Raw genomic sequence first — 14,947 nt, 5'->3', positions numbered from 1 at the left:
AAATCATTTAAAATGTTCCATTTAAGATTTTTTCATTTTTTTGGTTTTTTTACTTGATACTCATGGGTATCAATCTCATACCCACCTCCCCTTTGGGTATGAGAAACCCATACCTCATGGGTTTGAGGTATGGGTATGAAACCTCTATTTTTGCCAAACAAACACTTGGTATGAGTTTGGTTCATTCCAAACTCATACCTCATACCTTTATGAGTTAAACCAAACACCCCCTCAAATGATACTCGAAGGATATACTCGCAAGTCGCACTCAGTGGAGTAAAATTGTATACAACACTTTTAGCTAGACTACCTGTACTTTGACATAACATATTCCTGATTATGTATAGGAACTATGGGATGGATATGCAGAAACCTGGCAAACGGGTTAATCGGGTTGGATCGGTTCGGGTTTTTCATTGATTTTAGGTTAATTCGGGTTGGGTCGGGTCATTTTGGGTTTCGAGTCTGTTTCAGATCAAACGGATCGAGTTATTTCGGGTCGGGTCATTTTCGAGTCTTTTCGGTTCAATTAGAATTATGTTTTGTTGGGTCTTTTTCGGGTTGGTTAGTTTCGAATCAGAACATTTTCGGGGCGGGTCAGTGACGGGTCAAGAAATCTCGGGCCATGTTCAGGTCGGGCTGGATCAATTCAGGTTTCCGGGTCATATTCGGGTGATGTAGTTCAGGTCACTTTCGGGTCTCGGGTCGGTTTGCTTTTGCCAGATCTAGATATGCAGCTCTTGAAAACATTGGTACTGGACGCCTCACGAAGTCACGAGCAAGAACAATGGGCGTTTCCTTAGTTTGCCAGTTCAAATCACATTCCAAAATGAGCTATGTATTCGAGATTTGGAGATGATCAATAAAATTGTTAGGGCGTCAGGCAGTCAGCCGAATTGAGGGTTTTACTAAAAAAAGAAAAGAAAAGGCGAATAGAAGAGCTTCAAGTGTAACACCAAGAATGATTGGGTTTCCTGCTTGTGATGAACGACTCTTTGGCAGACCCAGTGACGCACGCAGTCAGAGTTGCACAGTACGGTAATCCTTCTCAGCATCATGAACATTATGATAATGGCAACTTGGCATCTAGCCGAGAAAATAAACCTTGGCACCTGTGAAGACTGATGACCCCTCTGCCAGTAAATCATACAATATGATGAACGGAGCTCATAAACGGCACCAGAAATTCATTGTTACACTGATGATATTCAGGAAATCATTCTGTTCAGATAGGGAATCCAAGGGAATACAAATAATCATGTGCAAATAACTCAATTTGTAAATTGCTGTCAGTTATCGCCTAGAATACAATGTTAAGCTCCCTTAGAATCACCGTAAATTGCTGTTAGTTATCCCCTATCGGCTTATGGGATTCAGCTGGTAAAGAGACACCAGAACCTGACTATGAAACTATCAAGAACACAACCCTTGTCCAAAGAACAAGAACCAGAAATGAGAAAGAAATTCAGAACTTCTCACCCAATAATTTGTTACTGCAGGCCAGTTCCCTAATGAGCGGAAGTGTGAATGGTACAGAAGCCAATAGTTTCAAAGCATCTTTAGTACTCGAACAACCCCCGCTCCAGCTATCAGTAGAGAATGCTTCTTGCCTCAAAAATGTAATCTATGCTACAAGAACGGCCACAATCTGTGGTAATAGGCTCATTAGAGGATATCATAGTTTCATAGCATCCAAACATTCATGAAAGCTATCTGGTATCATGCTGGGAGGAAGGCAGAAGCACATAAAGTCCAGTGGCCAATTTTTCCCCGACAGATTGGCAGAGCTAGTCTGAAGTAGATATACGGGCACAAAACAATCGCTCAATGACTTTTAAAACCTAGGTTTCATCTGAATGAAGGCTTCCCACAAGTGAAACATATACTTTACTATCTGGAGTAAAGCCTGCCTCTATCATCTGATCATACAATTTAAAAGCTTCATTGGATCTTCCCTGTTTGCATAACCCTGAAATCATCGCTGTATAAGTAACAACAGTTGGAAACAATCCCCTTGAAGACAGGTCATTGAACATTTTCAGTGCACAATCTAATTTCCCATGTACACATTCACCATGTATCAGTGACGTATATGTGTAAACATCGGGTATCAATCCCATTCCCTCCATTTCAATCGTCAATGCACGAGCTTCCTTTAATCTACCACTCTTGCAGTACCCGTCAATCAAAGAGTTGTAAGTGACGACATTAGGACCCTCTCCCTTTTTCTCCATGTCTCTTATAATCCTCTTTGCTTCATCAAAATTTCCTTCCTTGCAATATATGTCAACCAAAGTAGTGTAGTTCACGGTATTTAGTTTCAACCCATTCTCGACCATTGTGTGCAAAAACTTCTTTGCATCTTCATCTTGATTCAACTTATGCAATCCACTTGCTATACTATTATATACATATGCATCAGGCACAAATCCTTTCTTTTCCATGATACTCTTCAATCTCATCGCTTCATCGATTTGACCTCCTTTGCAGTAACCATCTATGAATGTGTTAAATATCACATGATTTAGTTCAAGCCCTTTGCTTTGCATCTCATTCAAAAGCATCTCTGCAGCGTCCAAACGTCCACTCTTGCACAAACCATTTATCAAAGCTCCATAAGTGTGAGCAGAGGGAGCGACATTTTTTCCTGTCATTTCATCAAATAACCGGCACGCCTGTTTCAAATCATCTTTCTTGCAACACCAACTGATCAATTCAGTGTACAAATACAGATCAGGTTCGACCCCTCTTTCACATAAATCCTCATACACCTTTTCCACCTTCTCCATCATCCCCATCTTCTCATACCCATCAATTAAAAGCGTATAGGTCGCTGCATTTCGTGTTATATTCAATTCCTCCATTAACTTCAACACTTCATCAACTTTCTTAAACTCCTGTTTCTTCATATGAAACTCTATCAACGAGTTATACGCATACGCATTCATTTCAATCCCATAACCACCTGCTCCACGTACCAAATCCATCGCCTTCTTAACATCTCCTTTCTTACACAAACAATCAACCAAAAGCGACACCGAATAAACAGTGACTTTAACACCATTCCTAACCATCTTCTCAAAAAAACCAATCAACTCATCAAATCTTCCACACCTCTTCAGTCCCATCAAACAAACCATACAAGTCTTCTCCTCCACCATAATCCCTCTCTCAGACATTTCATCAAACACCTGGAATGCATCACCAAACCGCGAACTATCAGCATATACCCTCATCAACAAATCATAATATTTCGCAACAACACCAGTACTACCACCACATTGTTCCAAAATAGACCCCATATCCGAAACCGGGCACTTGAGATTTTGATCAAGAGACAAAGAATGTATGAAATTTCGAGCAGCTACGAAATCTCGGGTTTTCAATAATCTAGAAATTAGGGTAAGATGGGCTCTAAGATCGGGTTTATGGGATGAAAAAGATGGATTGTTTTGTAATACTTTGAAGAAACGCAAGCAATTCCAAATTGGGACGTTTGAGTCAGCAAGAACAGTTTGAATTATGTCAGGATTGAGTGGATACGATTTCTTAAAAGATGATGAAGATGATGAAGATGATGAAGAAGATGATAGAGATTCGCATACTTGTTTTGCGATCTTTTGATTGAGAGTTAATGATGGAGCTTGGTTTCTGAATGCCTTGAGTAGATTTTGCATCGACATTTTGAATTGTTTACAGAAATTTGGAAGTGGCAGGAAGTAAGTTGCTCAGAGTTCTATTTTTAAGTTGCGCAGTTAGTGTCAAGCGTTAGAGCATCCGCAACAACAAATACTTATTTTTGGTGGGTTCCCAAACCATCCATCACATTTTATCCTAAAATGATTTTTTTTCCAAAACTTTATACAACAATAATAAGTTTTGGACCCATAAGTTTTTCTCAAAAATTTCACCCAATAACCATTAAATTGGGTCCACAAAAAAGAATAAAATACTCCCAAAAAAATCCAAAATTGTATGCGAAACTCATTGTCAAACTCATCAACTGAGTTAGACAAAAAATCATCTTATGATAAAATGTTATTGTTGTTGTGGGATGATGAGTCTAAAAATATCATTTATAGACATAGATGTTTTTGTTTTTGTAGATGGTCTTAGAGTCGCCATTCTAACGAATAAAATATGATCATTTTATAATACAAAGTTATTCATAATTTTTTTTTTTATTATACACTGATTATATTTTATTATAATATGGTTACAATTTACAAATGAAAATTTGTAGCAAAGTTGATCTTCGTTAGATTTGACCGGGTTTGTATTGATCAACAAGACTAAGATGTGACAGAAGTCGTCCAGGACACGTTAAGTGAAACTTCATCATTAGGAATTTAGGATGTAGTTAAGGTATTTCTGCATAAATTTCACTCACCGGGGGTATTAAGGCAACTACGGAATATTACTGGAAGAAGAGTATACCTGAGACGAGAAAAATGATTGTACATCAGATGTACTACATCACACTTATTGACTGAGTTTTTATGTATTTTTTGTGAGTTCTACAAAATTTATAAACAGAATTTTAGTTTTTTGATGTCAAAAATCAATTTTTTATAATAAAACTCAAAAACTTTATCTTAATGCTCAAAAATTATACCTTGATGTACTACATCAGATGTAAAATCCACTTACTAGATCGAGACTTCAGAGGGACCCAGATTGGAGGATTAATAGGCGGCTTCCTACGGGGCTTATTAAATAATTGACATAATGATGAACTACCTCTCGATGAGAGCATAATAATCCGTTAAAAGACATTATTGTGACCTAGATTTTGGTGCCTTGTGATTAAAACCTCTTTAATCTATGATACTATGACTAATCCGTACAAATGATAGAGTTGTCTAAAAAAAGTGAAATGATATTGTGATTGAACTCTAAATAGTCTATTATTTGTAAATTTTACAAGCTATTTTACATTTTCAATATTTTCTGAGAGTAATTGTGATTTACCAACTACAAAGTATGATAGAAAAAATTCATCCATGATCAGTCACAAACCTTGTATTTTTTTTGTGACAACTGTAAAAACATAATATATACGATATGTGTTACTCTTAATAATATTAAAATTCTTATAATTTTTTAACCGATTGTTTATATTAACCACTAACAATCAAAATTAACACTCCCAAAAACCAATACAACTTCGTGCATTGCATGAGAAAATTAAGCAATTTCTTGAAACAAGTAATAAAAAAAACTCTTTCTAAAAACCCTAGCCTCCATCAATTATACGGGGCTCCCATCGATCATCAATCGATGGTAAGCCCCAAAATTGCTTTATTTTTCAATCAATAGTTTGCAATCTATTTTCCTTTATGTTTTTGTTTAATTTCCGCTTTCGTTTTTGTTTCGTCTCTCTTTCTGAGGGCTCCGTCCCCGTCTATCGGTGGTGTCCTTCTCTCAGTTTGAGAGCTTTCGTTTTCTGGTTCGTTTGCAGTTTTCTAATAAGTCAGCAGAAGATGAGCGTTGTTATAGATCGTTATATGGTTTTACATATTTTGTCCGATTCATGGCTACAATCAATCACGTCAGAAGAAATGGATACTCGTCAAGGAAGATTCGGAGACCCTCTTATAGATGAAAGCCTTTTGCGGCGAATCGATGATAGAGACTACATTGCGGTGTTTCATTCTTTGAACAAGAATTTATTTTCTATGGTTGTAATCGATTTGTATCCGATTGAGCTTGGCATATGTTGTAGATGTCGTATGACTTTTTATTAATGATAATGATCTTTTCTCAAAAAAAAAAAAACCAATACAACTTCTCATAATTTAAACCAGCAAAGTTATAATTAAGGGTGCACAAATTCTCATAGAAGGATTAAATAAAACCCACATGGAAGGATAAAGACAAATTATTTATAATTTTTTATGCATTTTATTTTTTGTCTTATCTACCATTTAATACTTGACCCATTAGAAACTTATTCGTCAATATTCGTTACATGTGAGACCTATTGTTAAGGGTGTGACTCACATTCCGAGCTAAACCAAAATTGCATCACATGTACCGAAATAGACCGGCGCCTTTGTTCCACCTCGTCCGGAAATCATCGAAACTACCAAACTGTTTCACAGCTGATCATTTCCCCCGTGTTTTGATTTTGCACCCTCCTTTACGACGTCGTTTCGCCCTCAATTTCCCCAATTTCCTCTTTGATTCTTCAACCTAGGTATTCATCACTCCGTTTAATTTCTGTAATTTCTTCGTTTGTGTGATCATTCATTTTAGGTATGCAATTATCATTTATCTGTGATTATTATTTTTGGTTTGTGAAAATTGTACCTATGGAAAAAGGATTATGAACTTGACATTCTAATTATTGTTGATTAATTGCCTCAATAATCTCTTCCTTTTTTTTCGATCATTTGAATAGCGAAACACTGCATTGATGATATTTTTTTCGTAGTTGTAAATGTACGCTTTTAGTCGTTGTGCTGATCTTGAATATCGTATTTCATTGATAAGTACGGCGTATCGTGGTGAAAATTAGTACTGTGTTGGTGGTTTGGTTAAGTTGTAGTGTAGTGGCATTATGGATTCTGGTAGAGATTCAGGAGGTAGAGCTTTCCGGAACAGGGAACGTTCTGCATCATATGCACCATATCAACGCGACAGAAAAGGTCTCAGGTAGTCTGTTTCGCTTTTAACGCAAACACTGATTACTTTATGTGTTCATTTTAAACCTAGAATTATGTAATTGGCTTGTGTTGTGGTATTGAGTTGATTGATAAATGCTAAAGTAGTCATTTACTTGATGAGTGGTTATAGCACTGACTATGGAGATATCACACTATGATTTCACATTCTTTTCTACGTCAATGGTTCTAAGCTTTTCCCCCCTATTGCGTTATGTATGTGAGTGTGAAACACATAAGACTATAGTTAAAATAGCGCGCCTAAGGAGCGCCTTCGATGAGGCACTAGCCAAAACACCGTGGGGCATTTTAGGTGTGCCTCCTTTGTATGTTAGCCAACTTGAAAACTCCTAAAAAGGGTATTGTTGCTGACAACTTTATTTGGAAAATACAAATTCGTTACCAAAAGTAGATTCCTTATGTCCAAACTCCAAAAGCCCTTCTCCCTGCCCCTCTTCAAACTAAGATATAGACCTTAAGGTTAAAAGAAGTCACCTGCAAATTTTTCACCTAAATGCATGTCTTTAGGTATCAAGTGATCGATAGCCGTGTTTACCTTTGATGGCATCAGGTGGTGAAAGGTGATTGATGGCTATGTAATAGGATGGTTTGGATGAAAATGACCACTTGGGATTATAGTGAAATGATAATGAATTTGGAGAAGGACAGGAGAAACAAACTGAGAAGGAGCTGGATTAACTGTGATTTTCATTTAGTTCATCTTTAGTGCTTACATTTAAGAAAGGGAAAGACTTATAAAGTGTAGCTGGGGGGGGGGGGGGGGTGTAATTCCAAAAGAGAAAATGAAACAACAAGCCAAATCTCACTATGATTGTTATTTGGGATTTTTGGTCAGCAAGTTAAGCGCCTAAAATACTATGGTGTTTGTTACGTGTAAAGTATTGTGGAAGTTCTCGGTGTTGGAAATAGTGACTAGTTAGATTGGGTATCAATGTATCACATATCACCTGTATCTACGACAAAATTAAGAAAATATTGGCGCTGTAACCTAGAAATTTATAACGTATTGATATGCCACTTAATGGTCGCATAACAAATTTTAATACCATTCTTAGATACTCCCTCCATTCAAATGAATTCCATACGTTTTATTAAAATATACCTCACATATATTAAACAAACGTATGGAATTCATTTGAATGGACGAGTAGGAATTAGGATCTTCTTGCGATATCTAGGTTCTAGTCCATTATCTAAACAAATTAGTGACTTAGATGGATATCTGACTCGTAAAATAAACACACTTTCGTTGAAGAAGAAAAATGTCAGTACGATTTCTATATAACCATTAGAAGGAAAATTAGTTTATTTTTCGTATTGACTATTGTTTTATTTTTTTCCAATCTCTTATTATCTATATGATTGTGAATTAATTTTCAGGCAAAACTATCTGTGTAAGAATTGCAAGCGACCCGGGCATTTTGCTAGAGAATGTCCAAATGATTCTGTGTGTAACAATTGTGGCCAGGCTGGGTAAGTTATATTATAAGGCTTGAATGCTTAAATAAGTCATTTTGGTTTAAAATGGCTACTTCTTGCATATGACACCGGAGCTGTTAGGATTACTTGTTCTTCGGTTCCGCGTCGAGCACTCGAGGCTTTATTAAAAATAATTCTTGGGGAGTTTTGGGTATGTGGTGGGTTTCTAGTTGAATATGTCAACTGGAGATGGCTTGTTTGTTATGTTCGGCCTATGCAACAAGATACCCTATATTCAATAGATATTAATGGCATGCCTGCATTTAGTATCTTGATGGAAACATCGACTTGCTTGCTTCTGGCGAAGCTTTCTGCACTAGAGAATGGGCACTCGCTAATATGTACTAATGTTGAACCGAAAATACAGTTTCTCTAGTATTTGGAGTTGTTACTTACTACAAGTGATTGATACATTTAGTAAAGTAAGAGCAGCATTATATCCAACATTGGTTGTGAGAAAAGATCGTGACATTGACACAAAGATGAAGAAAGTAAGAAAATGATTAATGTGTCGTAATGGAAAAAGCTGGCAGTTATTTATATTAGAATGATCTTACATGGGGAAATAAATAGAGAAGTAACTACTGTTTTTTTCTTCCTGGAATTAGAGCAATAGATAATGCCCTAATGTTTTTGGTTGGATAAAATCAATTGAATGGAAACCTTAGTAATTTAGTTTGTGAATGAACTCCAGTGAGTTTGCAGGAAGTAACCTATAATTTGCAAAGGGGGATGAGCAACAAACTTTGTGACACTGGATTCCCTGAATTCTATAAAACCATGAAATTATATACATAGTGTTAGTTTGGCTCTCACATGTTTAATAGATATTCGCTTGAATTTCTTAATGTTTGATTTTACACGAGAAATGAGAAGTAACTTTCTGGGGGAATTTTCACTAACCTAGTAATGAGTAGAGAAGCAACCTCCCTGTGGCTTGTGGGAATTAAAAATTCATTGGAGGTTTTACTTCTGTTTTGCAAATTTTCTTATCATATCAAAGCAGGTAGTTTCGCAATTGTTTGTTTTAAAATAAAATGTTCCTGACTATTCTTCCTGTTCAACGTTTGATAAGTTGGGCCATTATCTTAAATGTTATGCAGATTCCCATTTATTTATTTATTAACTATATTATCAACCTCCATAGCTCCCCCTAGTCAATTTAAATCAGACTTTTCCTCCAGCAGTTTGCTTGGAGAAGGACGTGGTTTCTGAAGTTTGTTGCTTTGTCCTTGGTTGCTGAGAGACTCTCTTGGCATGAGATTTTAGGTATTGGCAAGTGCAAGTAGGGAATGCTGCGCTGCTAGCCCTGCTTTAGTGTAATTTACAGTCCGACTTTTCATTTCACTGTGTGTATCCGTAATCCGTAATCCGTATCTCAAGCACTCGACACTCTGACGTAGGTTTGACTTTGACAATTGGACACTTATTCTTAACCCAGCAACATAAGAATTCATTTTATAAAATCGACACTTGGATAGTTGGGTGGTTGGATATATACCCATGTCGGATACTTCTAACGAAGTTTGGTTAACATAGAGTCATAGATGTCCACTCAATAGCATTGTTCTTTGGCTTTTGCAGTAGAGCTAGAGACTCGCCATTTTAGCCTGTTATGATGGAATAGAGTAAAATGACTCATTAACTATGCACGCCTTTCATGTTGGGGCCACCTATCGTTCTTAATGCAATCTGCCCTGTGAGTCAACTAAATACATTATCTCTGGAGTGTCAAGGGTGTCTTTATGAAACCGAGTTTATTTGAATAGATTCTGTTTTGAGGCCACTGTGTACTTCTGTAGCGTTTAGCTGATGCTCTTCAATATTGAATCCGATTTAGATAACAGTAAAGTGCATCATGTATGTGTTACTAGCTCCTGCTTGGTGTTTGTCCTACTTCTGTAAGGCTTGTGCTGACTCTAACATCAGGCTTCTCCCTGCTTTTGCTTTGTTCCATTAAATAAAATTCATTCGCTTGATAAAGTGTCTCTATCACTTTTAGGCACATGGCCGCTGACTGTAAAGCGAAGACAATGTGCTGGAACTGTAAAGAACCAGGGCACCTTTCTACCGAATGCAACAATCAACCGATCTGCCATTCATGCGGGAAGATGGGCCACTTGGCTCGTGAATGTCCGAAATCAAGTGACCCTAGAATTTGCAGCAACTGTTTCCATCCAGGCCATATGGCTTCAGACTGCATCAATGAAAAGGCATGCAATAAGTGCCGAAAGTCTGGCCATCTTGCTAGGGATTGTCATGACCAGCCTATCTGCAACATCTGCAATTTAACGGGACATGTAGCGCGACAATGTCCTAACTCAGCTCCACCACCACAGTTCCCTCCACCATTCCCACCACCACCACCACCACCATCAATGTTTGGAGGTCCACCTCTTCTGCCGCATATGGTTGTCCCCTCATTTCACGACATGTTCTGCAGAAGTTGTGGTCGCCCAGGTCATGGTACTCATCAATGCATGTACATGATCATGTGCAGTGCGTGTGGTGGTCGTGGTCATCGAGCATTTAATTGTCCTGGTCAGATGCTTGATATGGTCTATCACAGATTTTGACTTTTATAATTACTGATAGCCCACCTTGTATTGGTTTTGCCTTGAATGTATACAGATACAGTCGATAAATGTACAATTGGTCATTCGTAAAGCTAAGGTTTGTCATTATCACCAAATATTGCGAAGTTTTGCTTGGTATTTTGTACGGAGTAGCATTGGTGCTTAGTTGCTTACTCCCCTGTCCCCTGCCCGCTTTTCTATCGTCCTAATTCTCATTTTACTTGACATTAGCATGCAAATTTTCGACACAAAATGAAATGAATTCTATTGAATTATTGTGGAGGGATGGCTCTTCAGCTGAAAACTTAAAATGACCCAAGATGATCATGTCTCATTTATACCCCCTCACAGTTGACTTTTCTGACAGTGGTACTGTCTCTCTATGTTGGCTGCAAGCATGCAAGTGTCAGACACTTTCAGACATGACATGACGTCAAGAGTGTCGGATATGATTATTTTCCGCAAAGATTTCAAGTTTTTGGTCCTAAATGAAGTGTCAAAGTGTCGTGTCGTGTCGTGTCATGTCGGAAACTCTAAATGCTGGACACGTGACACACGACCAAAGTGAAATTTCCGAGTAACATAGGTCTCTCTCGCATTTGATATAGTCAAATTACATTTGAGGCTCTCCACAACTCCACTCTTTTTTTTGTCAACGTTCCTTTTTGTCTTGTCTATTTGGTAACAAATAATCTTTCTTTGTTACTGCCCTACATGTTTCCATGTAAGTTTCAACTTGGTTTTCTTTTTTTCTTTTTTTTTTTGAGGGAAAATCTTGGTTTTGTTGTTTACTCTCAAAATCCATTTTTTTTTTCTAACAAGTACTTTCTGAAATTTGATGTGTTTACATTTCATTTTATTGTGACAGACTGACAGTATCTTAGATCAGTAAATCATCAAATAAAATGGGAAGGAAAGGAAATTGGTTTTGTGCAATGATGAAGGCCCTTAATTCCGAGCCGAAGGAGGATAACAATCAGGTTTAGATGCTAACAAATTCCTTCATGGTAGATTACTAGTTTATTACCATTCATTGCTGTATATATCTCTGACTTTTGCATATAATCTTGATTAGAAACCTGCAAAATCGAAAAAGAACTGGTTTACGAAGAAAAAGCGGACCCTTGCTAACACAACGCCTGCAGAACCCGTGCTGCCTTCAGTGGTTCTTCACCCTGAACCGCCCAATTCAGGTATAGTGGACGAGGAACACGGAAGACTCGGTCACCCGACTCTTATTACTCAGTCTGAAGACCCCGTACTGCCTTCAGTGGTTCTTCATCCTGAACCGCCCAAGCTAAGTATAGTGGACGAGGAACATGGTAGACTCGGTCACCAGGCTCTTGTTACTCAGCCTGAGAGGCTTAGTGGAGTAAACGAGGAACATGAAAAACCAAGTCACACAAACCTTGCTACTCAGCCGGAGAAAGAAGTGGACGAGGAACACACACAACATGCCAATGTTGTGGCTCCAACGACTCTGGACCCCTTAATCGGTGCATATAAAGAGGAAATGGCCGCCACTAGGATCCAAAGGGCATATAAGGGTTGTATGGTAACATTTCTTAATTCACTGTTTTCATACCGAGTACTATCAAAATAGTCTCGGTAAGTTCTGCTTACAGTTGACATATAGATCCACCCCAGGAGACAGTAATAATGTTTGTTTTTTTTGCTGTACAATATTGAAACTGAAGCTGACAATCTGCAGGCAAGGAGAACTTTGTGTGCTATACGAAGCCTAAAGAGGTTGAGCTCAGTTATGCAAGGACGATCAGTAAAGCGACAGACTGCAAACACACTGAAATGTATGCAAACGTTGGCACGAATGCAGTCGCAGATCCGGCAGAGAAGACTGAGGATAGCAGAGGATAATATAGTTCATCAAAGTCAGCACAAAAATGGCAAAGACCAAACTAAGGAACCTGAGGAATTAAAAGTGTGTAAATCATTCCGATTAATTCAAACATACGTATTACATTTTATACATAATTATCATTTTAATACCTTTTCAACCGCCTTTTACCTTGTGCTAATAGCCACTAAATGTTGAAATGATGTAGCAAAGTGGAGATGGTTGGGATAGCAGTGGTAAAACAAAAGAAGAGATAGAAGCAAAATTGCGAAGCAAGCATGAAGCCGCGGTTAGAAGGGAAAGAAGCTTGGCCTATGCGTCCTCTCGACAGGTAACATACAGCATAATATGTTACGGTTGTTAAACAAAACCAGACAGTGTTGTTGAAAATGAACTGAAATCATTATTCAGAATGCAGTATGAATAATATGCATATTGATGTAATAATTGACAGCAAACAAGGAAGTCTTCTGTAAGATCCACAACCACATTGCCAATGGAACCAAGCAATCCAAACTCGGGATGGAGCTGGCTCAAACAAGGCCAAGCTGCAAGATCATGGGGGAATGCAACTACGGAACCCGTTACTGACAGGTCATCTCGTATTAAGGCTGTCATCTCTGGATACGAAATCCTTAACGCATATGCCAAGCGCCACAATCCCGAAAAATCCTCCCCTAGGAAACCTAATTCTCCTGGTACTGCCCGTAAATCCAACTCAGCAATATCGCCTAAGGCGGGCTTGCAGGTCCTAAAGCCAGGGCAATCTACAAGTCCGGGTGTTGCAGGCTCAGGGTCACCAACTAAAGACAAGGAGAGAGTAACAAGTTCTCTAAATGGGCCGAGTTATGTGGGTACTATGAAATCAGCTAAGGCTAGATCAAGGTTGGGAGGTGAGGCTAAAAGGGACGAAAGTGCGACACCAGACAGGTTATCTGTTAGTTCGTCTAAGAAAAGAGTTTCTCCTGCAACATCAAGGCGTTCCTCTACCTCTGGCTATTGTGTTTAGGAATAACCTTTAAGTCCACGAATTGCGGAACCAGGATTTGACATTGAGGGAGGGAAGTAGTAAAAAAAGACTAGCATTTTCAACTAAAAACTTCCAATTTTTTTACGTTATTCATGGAGTGTGACCACCCGTGTTATCCCCTGCCTGCTGGCTCCGCCAACGGTTCATCCAGTGTGCTATGTTGGGTACATACATAGGTATGATAAATATTTTTCCTTTGTGTACTAAAGATGTTAGCCAAATTATGTCAATTAGTCTATTGTGATTGTTAGGACTAGTTGCCTACTTCTGTAGGTATTATAATCATTGATTGATCGATTTAGCTTGAGGTTGAGCTTAATAAGTGAGTATTTTGTTGTACATTTTTACCTATCTACATTGTTTACATAATTTTTGTGATTCTTAAATATAGGGAACTTGTTTTTAACATCAATTTAGGTCCGATCATTTCAAGTCGAGTTATTATTCAAGCTAGGGTGTTAGGTTTACTCTGGGTAAGGTTGCATCATAATTTGAACGTTTTTCGCTCCAAGATGGTCATTTAAGATTATTAAAAGCCTCTCTCTCGAAAAAATAAAAAGATTATTAAAGGCCATATTAGGTCATGCCATTTTATATCCAATTGACTTCAAAAGTGGATCACTTAAGAACTTAAGATCACTACTTTTTGGCACAAGCCTTGTTCTTTTCAATTAAAAAGACCTATTTCTCAAAATGTTAATAAAATTAGTTGCGAAAAGTTACTTTAAACATTATCCTCGTCACTCTGTAACTCACATGCATCAGAGGCTTTCAGGAGATATTAGTTGTGTGCAAGATGTGGATAAGGAGGCTCGCTTCCACTACTTAGTACTCCACCAACTTGCTTTTACTATCCGACATTTTCTTTCACTAGTGGTAAATATTTGTACCGTAGTGATGTTTAATTACTAGTGTATTAAGGGCTTAGATTGCCCTAACATTATGTAAGTGCATCGTTTAACTGTTGCCAAAAAAAATGTGTGGATGTCAACTAAATTTAGTTAATATTTCTATCAATACAAGTCGATATTAGCTATAAAAACAATTCTTCTCCGAACATTTTAAAATTTTTGCTATATACAGTAAAAATATAAAAGTAAGAATGTTGATGAATTACCGTAAGCTTTCTTTGTTTTTCCGTTGGTCATATTAGTCCATATTGGTAATTTCTTCTTCATTTTTTGAAGATTCAAGCTTTCTTTGTTTTTCCGTTCCTTCTTTGCAGGTATCCTTATTTCTCTCTTAATTTTTGTTTATTTTAGTTATTTGTGTTTAGTTGTCTTAGTAAACTTTGACTTACCATACTTAGAGAATTATTATT

General features: G+C 37.7%; 3 protein-coding genes across 4 annotated transcripts; 2 read left to right on the top strand and 1 right to left on the bottom strand.

Annotated features, from left to right (window-relative positions):
- Nucleotides 1–1,186: 1,186 nt before the first annotated feature.
- LOC141599847 (uncharacterized) lies at nt 1,187–3,790 on the bottom strand. The gene has a single exon (XM_074419979.1). It carries the CDS (start codon nt 3,681–3,683, stop codon nt 1,842–1,844), a length of 1,842 nt encoding a protein of 613 aa, XP_074276080.1. The 5' UTR covers nt 3,684–3,790; the 3' UTR covers nt 1,187–1,841.
- Nucleotides 3,791–5,995: 2,205 nt separating this feature from the next.
- LOC141599839 (uncharacterized) lies at nt 5,996–10,857 on the top strand. Of its 2 annotated transcripts, none has more exons than XM_074419972.1 (4): nt 5,996–6,199; nt 6,551–6,657; nt 8,067–8,159; nt 10,168–10,857. In XM_074419972.1, exons 2-4 carry the CDS (start codon nt 6,563–6,565, stop codon nt 10,739–10,741), a joined length of 762 nt encoding a protein of 253 aa, XP_074276073.1. In that variant the 5' UTR covers nt 5,996–6,199; nt 6,551–6,562; the 3' UTR covers nt 10,742–10,857. The 2 variants fall into 2 exon arrangements, with proteins under 2 accessions (XP_074276073.1, XP_074276067.1); XM_074419966.1 differs by having other exon boundaries at nt 6,545–6,657.
- LOC141599832 (protein IQ-DOMAIN 3-like) lies at nt 10,755–13,933 on the top strand. The gene is made up of 6 exons (XM_074419959.1): nt 10,755–10,838; nt 11,610–11,721; nt 11,817–12,296; nt 12,453–12,680; nt 12,805–12,927; nt 13,051–13,933. The coding sequence occupies exons 2-6, from the start codon at nt 11,647–11,649 to the stop codon at nt 13,603–13,605; spliced, it is 1,461 nt and encodes a 486-aa protein (XP_074276060.1). The 5' UTR covers nt 10,755–10,838; nt 11,610–11,646; the 3' UTR covers nt 13,606–13,933.
- Nucleotides 13,934–14,947: the final 1,014 nt, after the last annotated feature.

Source organism: Silene latifolia, chromosome 1 (genome assembly GCF_048544455.1).
Source record: "Silene latifolia isolate original U9 population chromosome 1, ASM4854445v1, whole genome shotgun sequence".
NCBI lineage: Eukaryota > Viridiplantae > Streptophyta > Magnoliopsida > Caryophyllales > Caryophyllaceae > Silene > Silene latifolia.
This window is presented reverse-complemented; position numbering and strand designations above follow the sequence as displayed.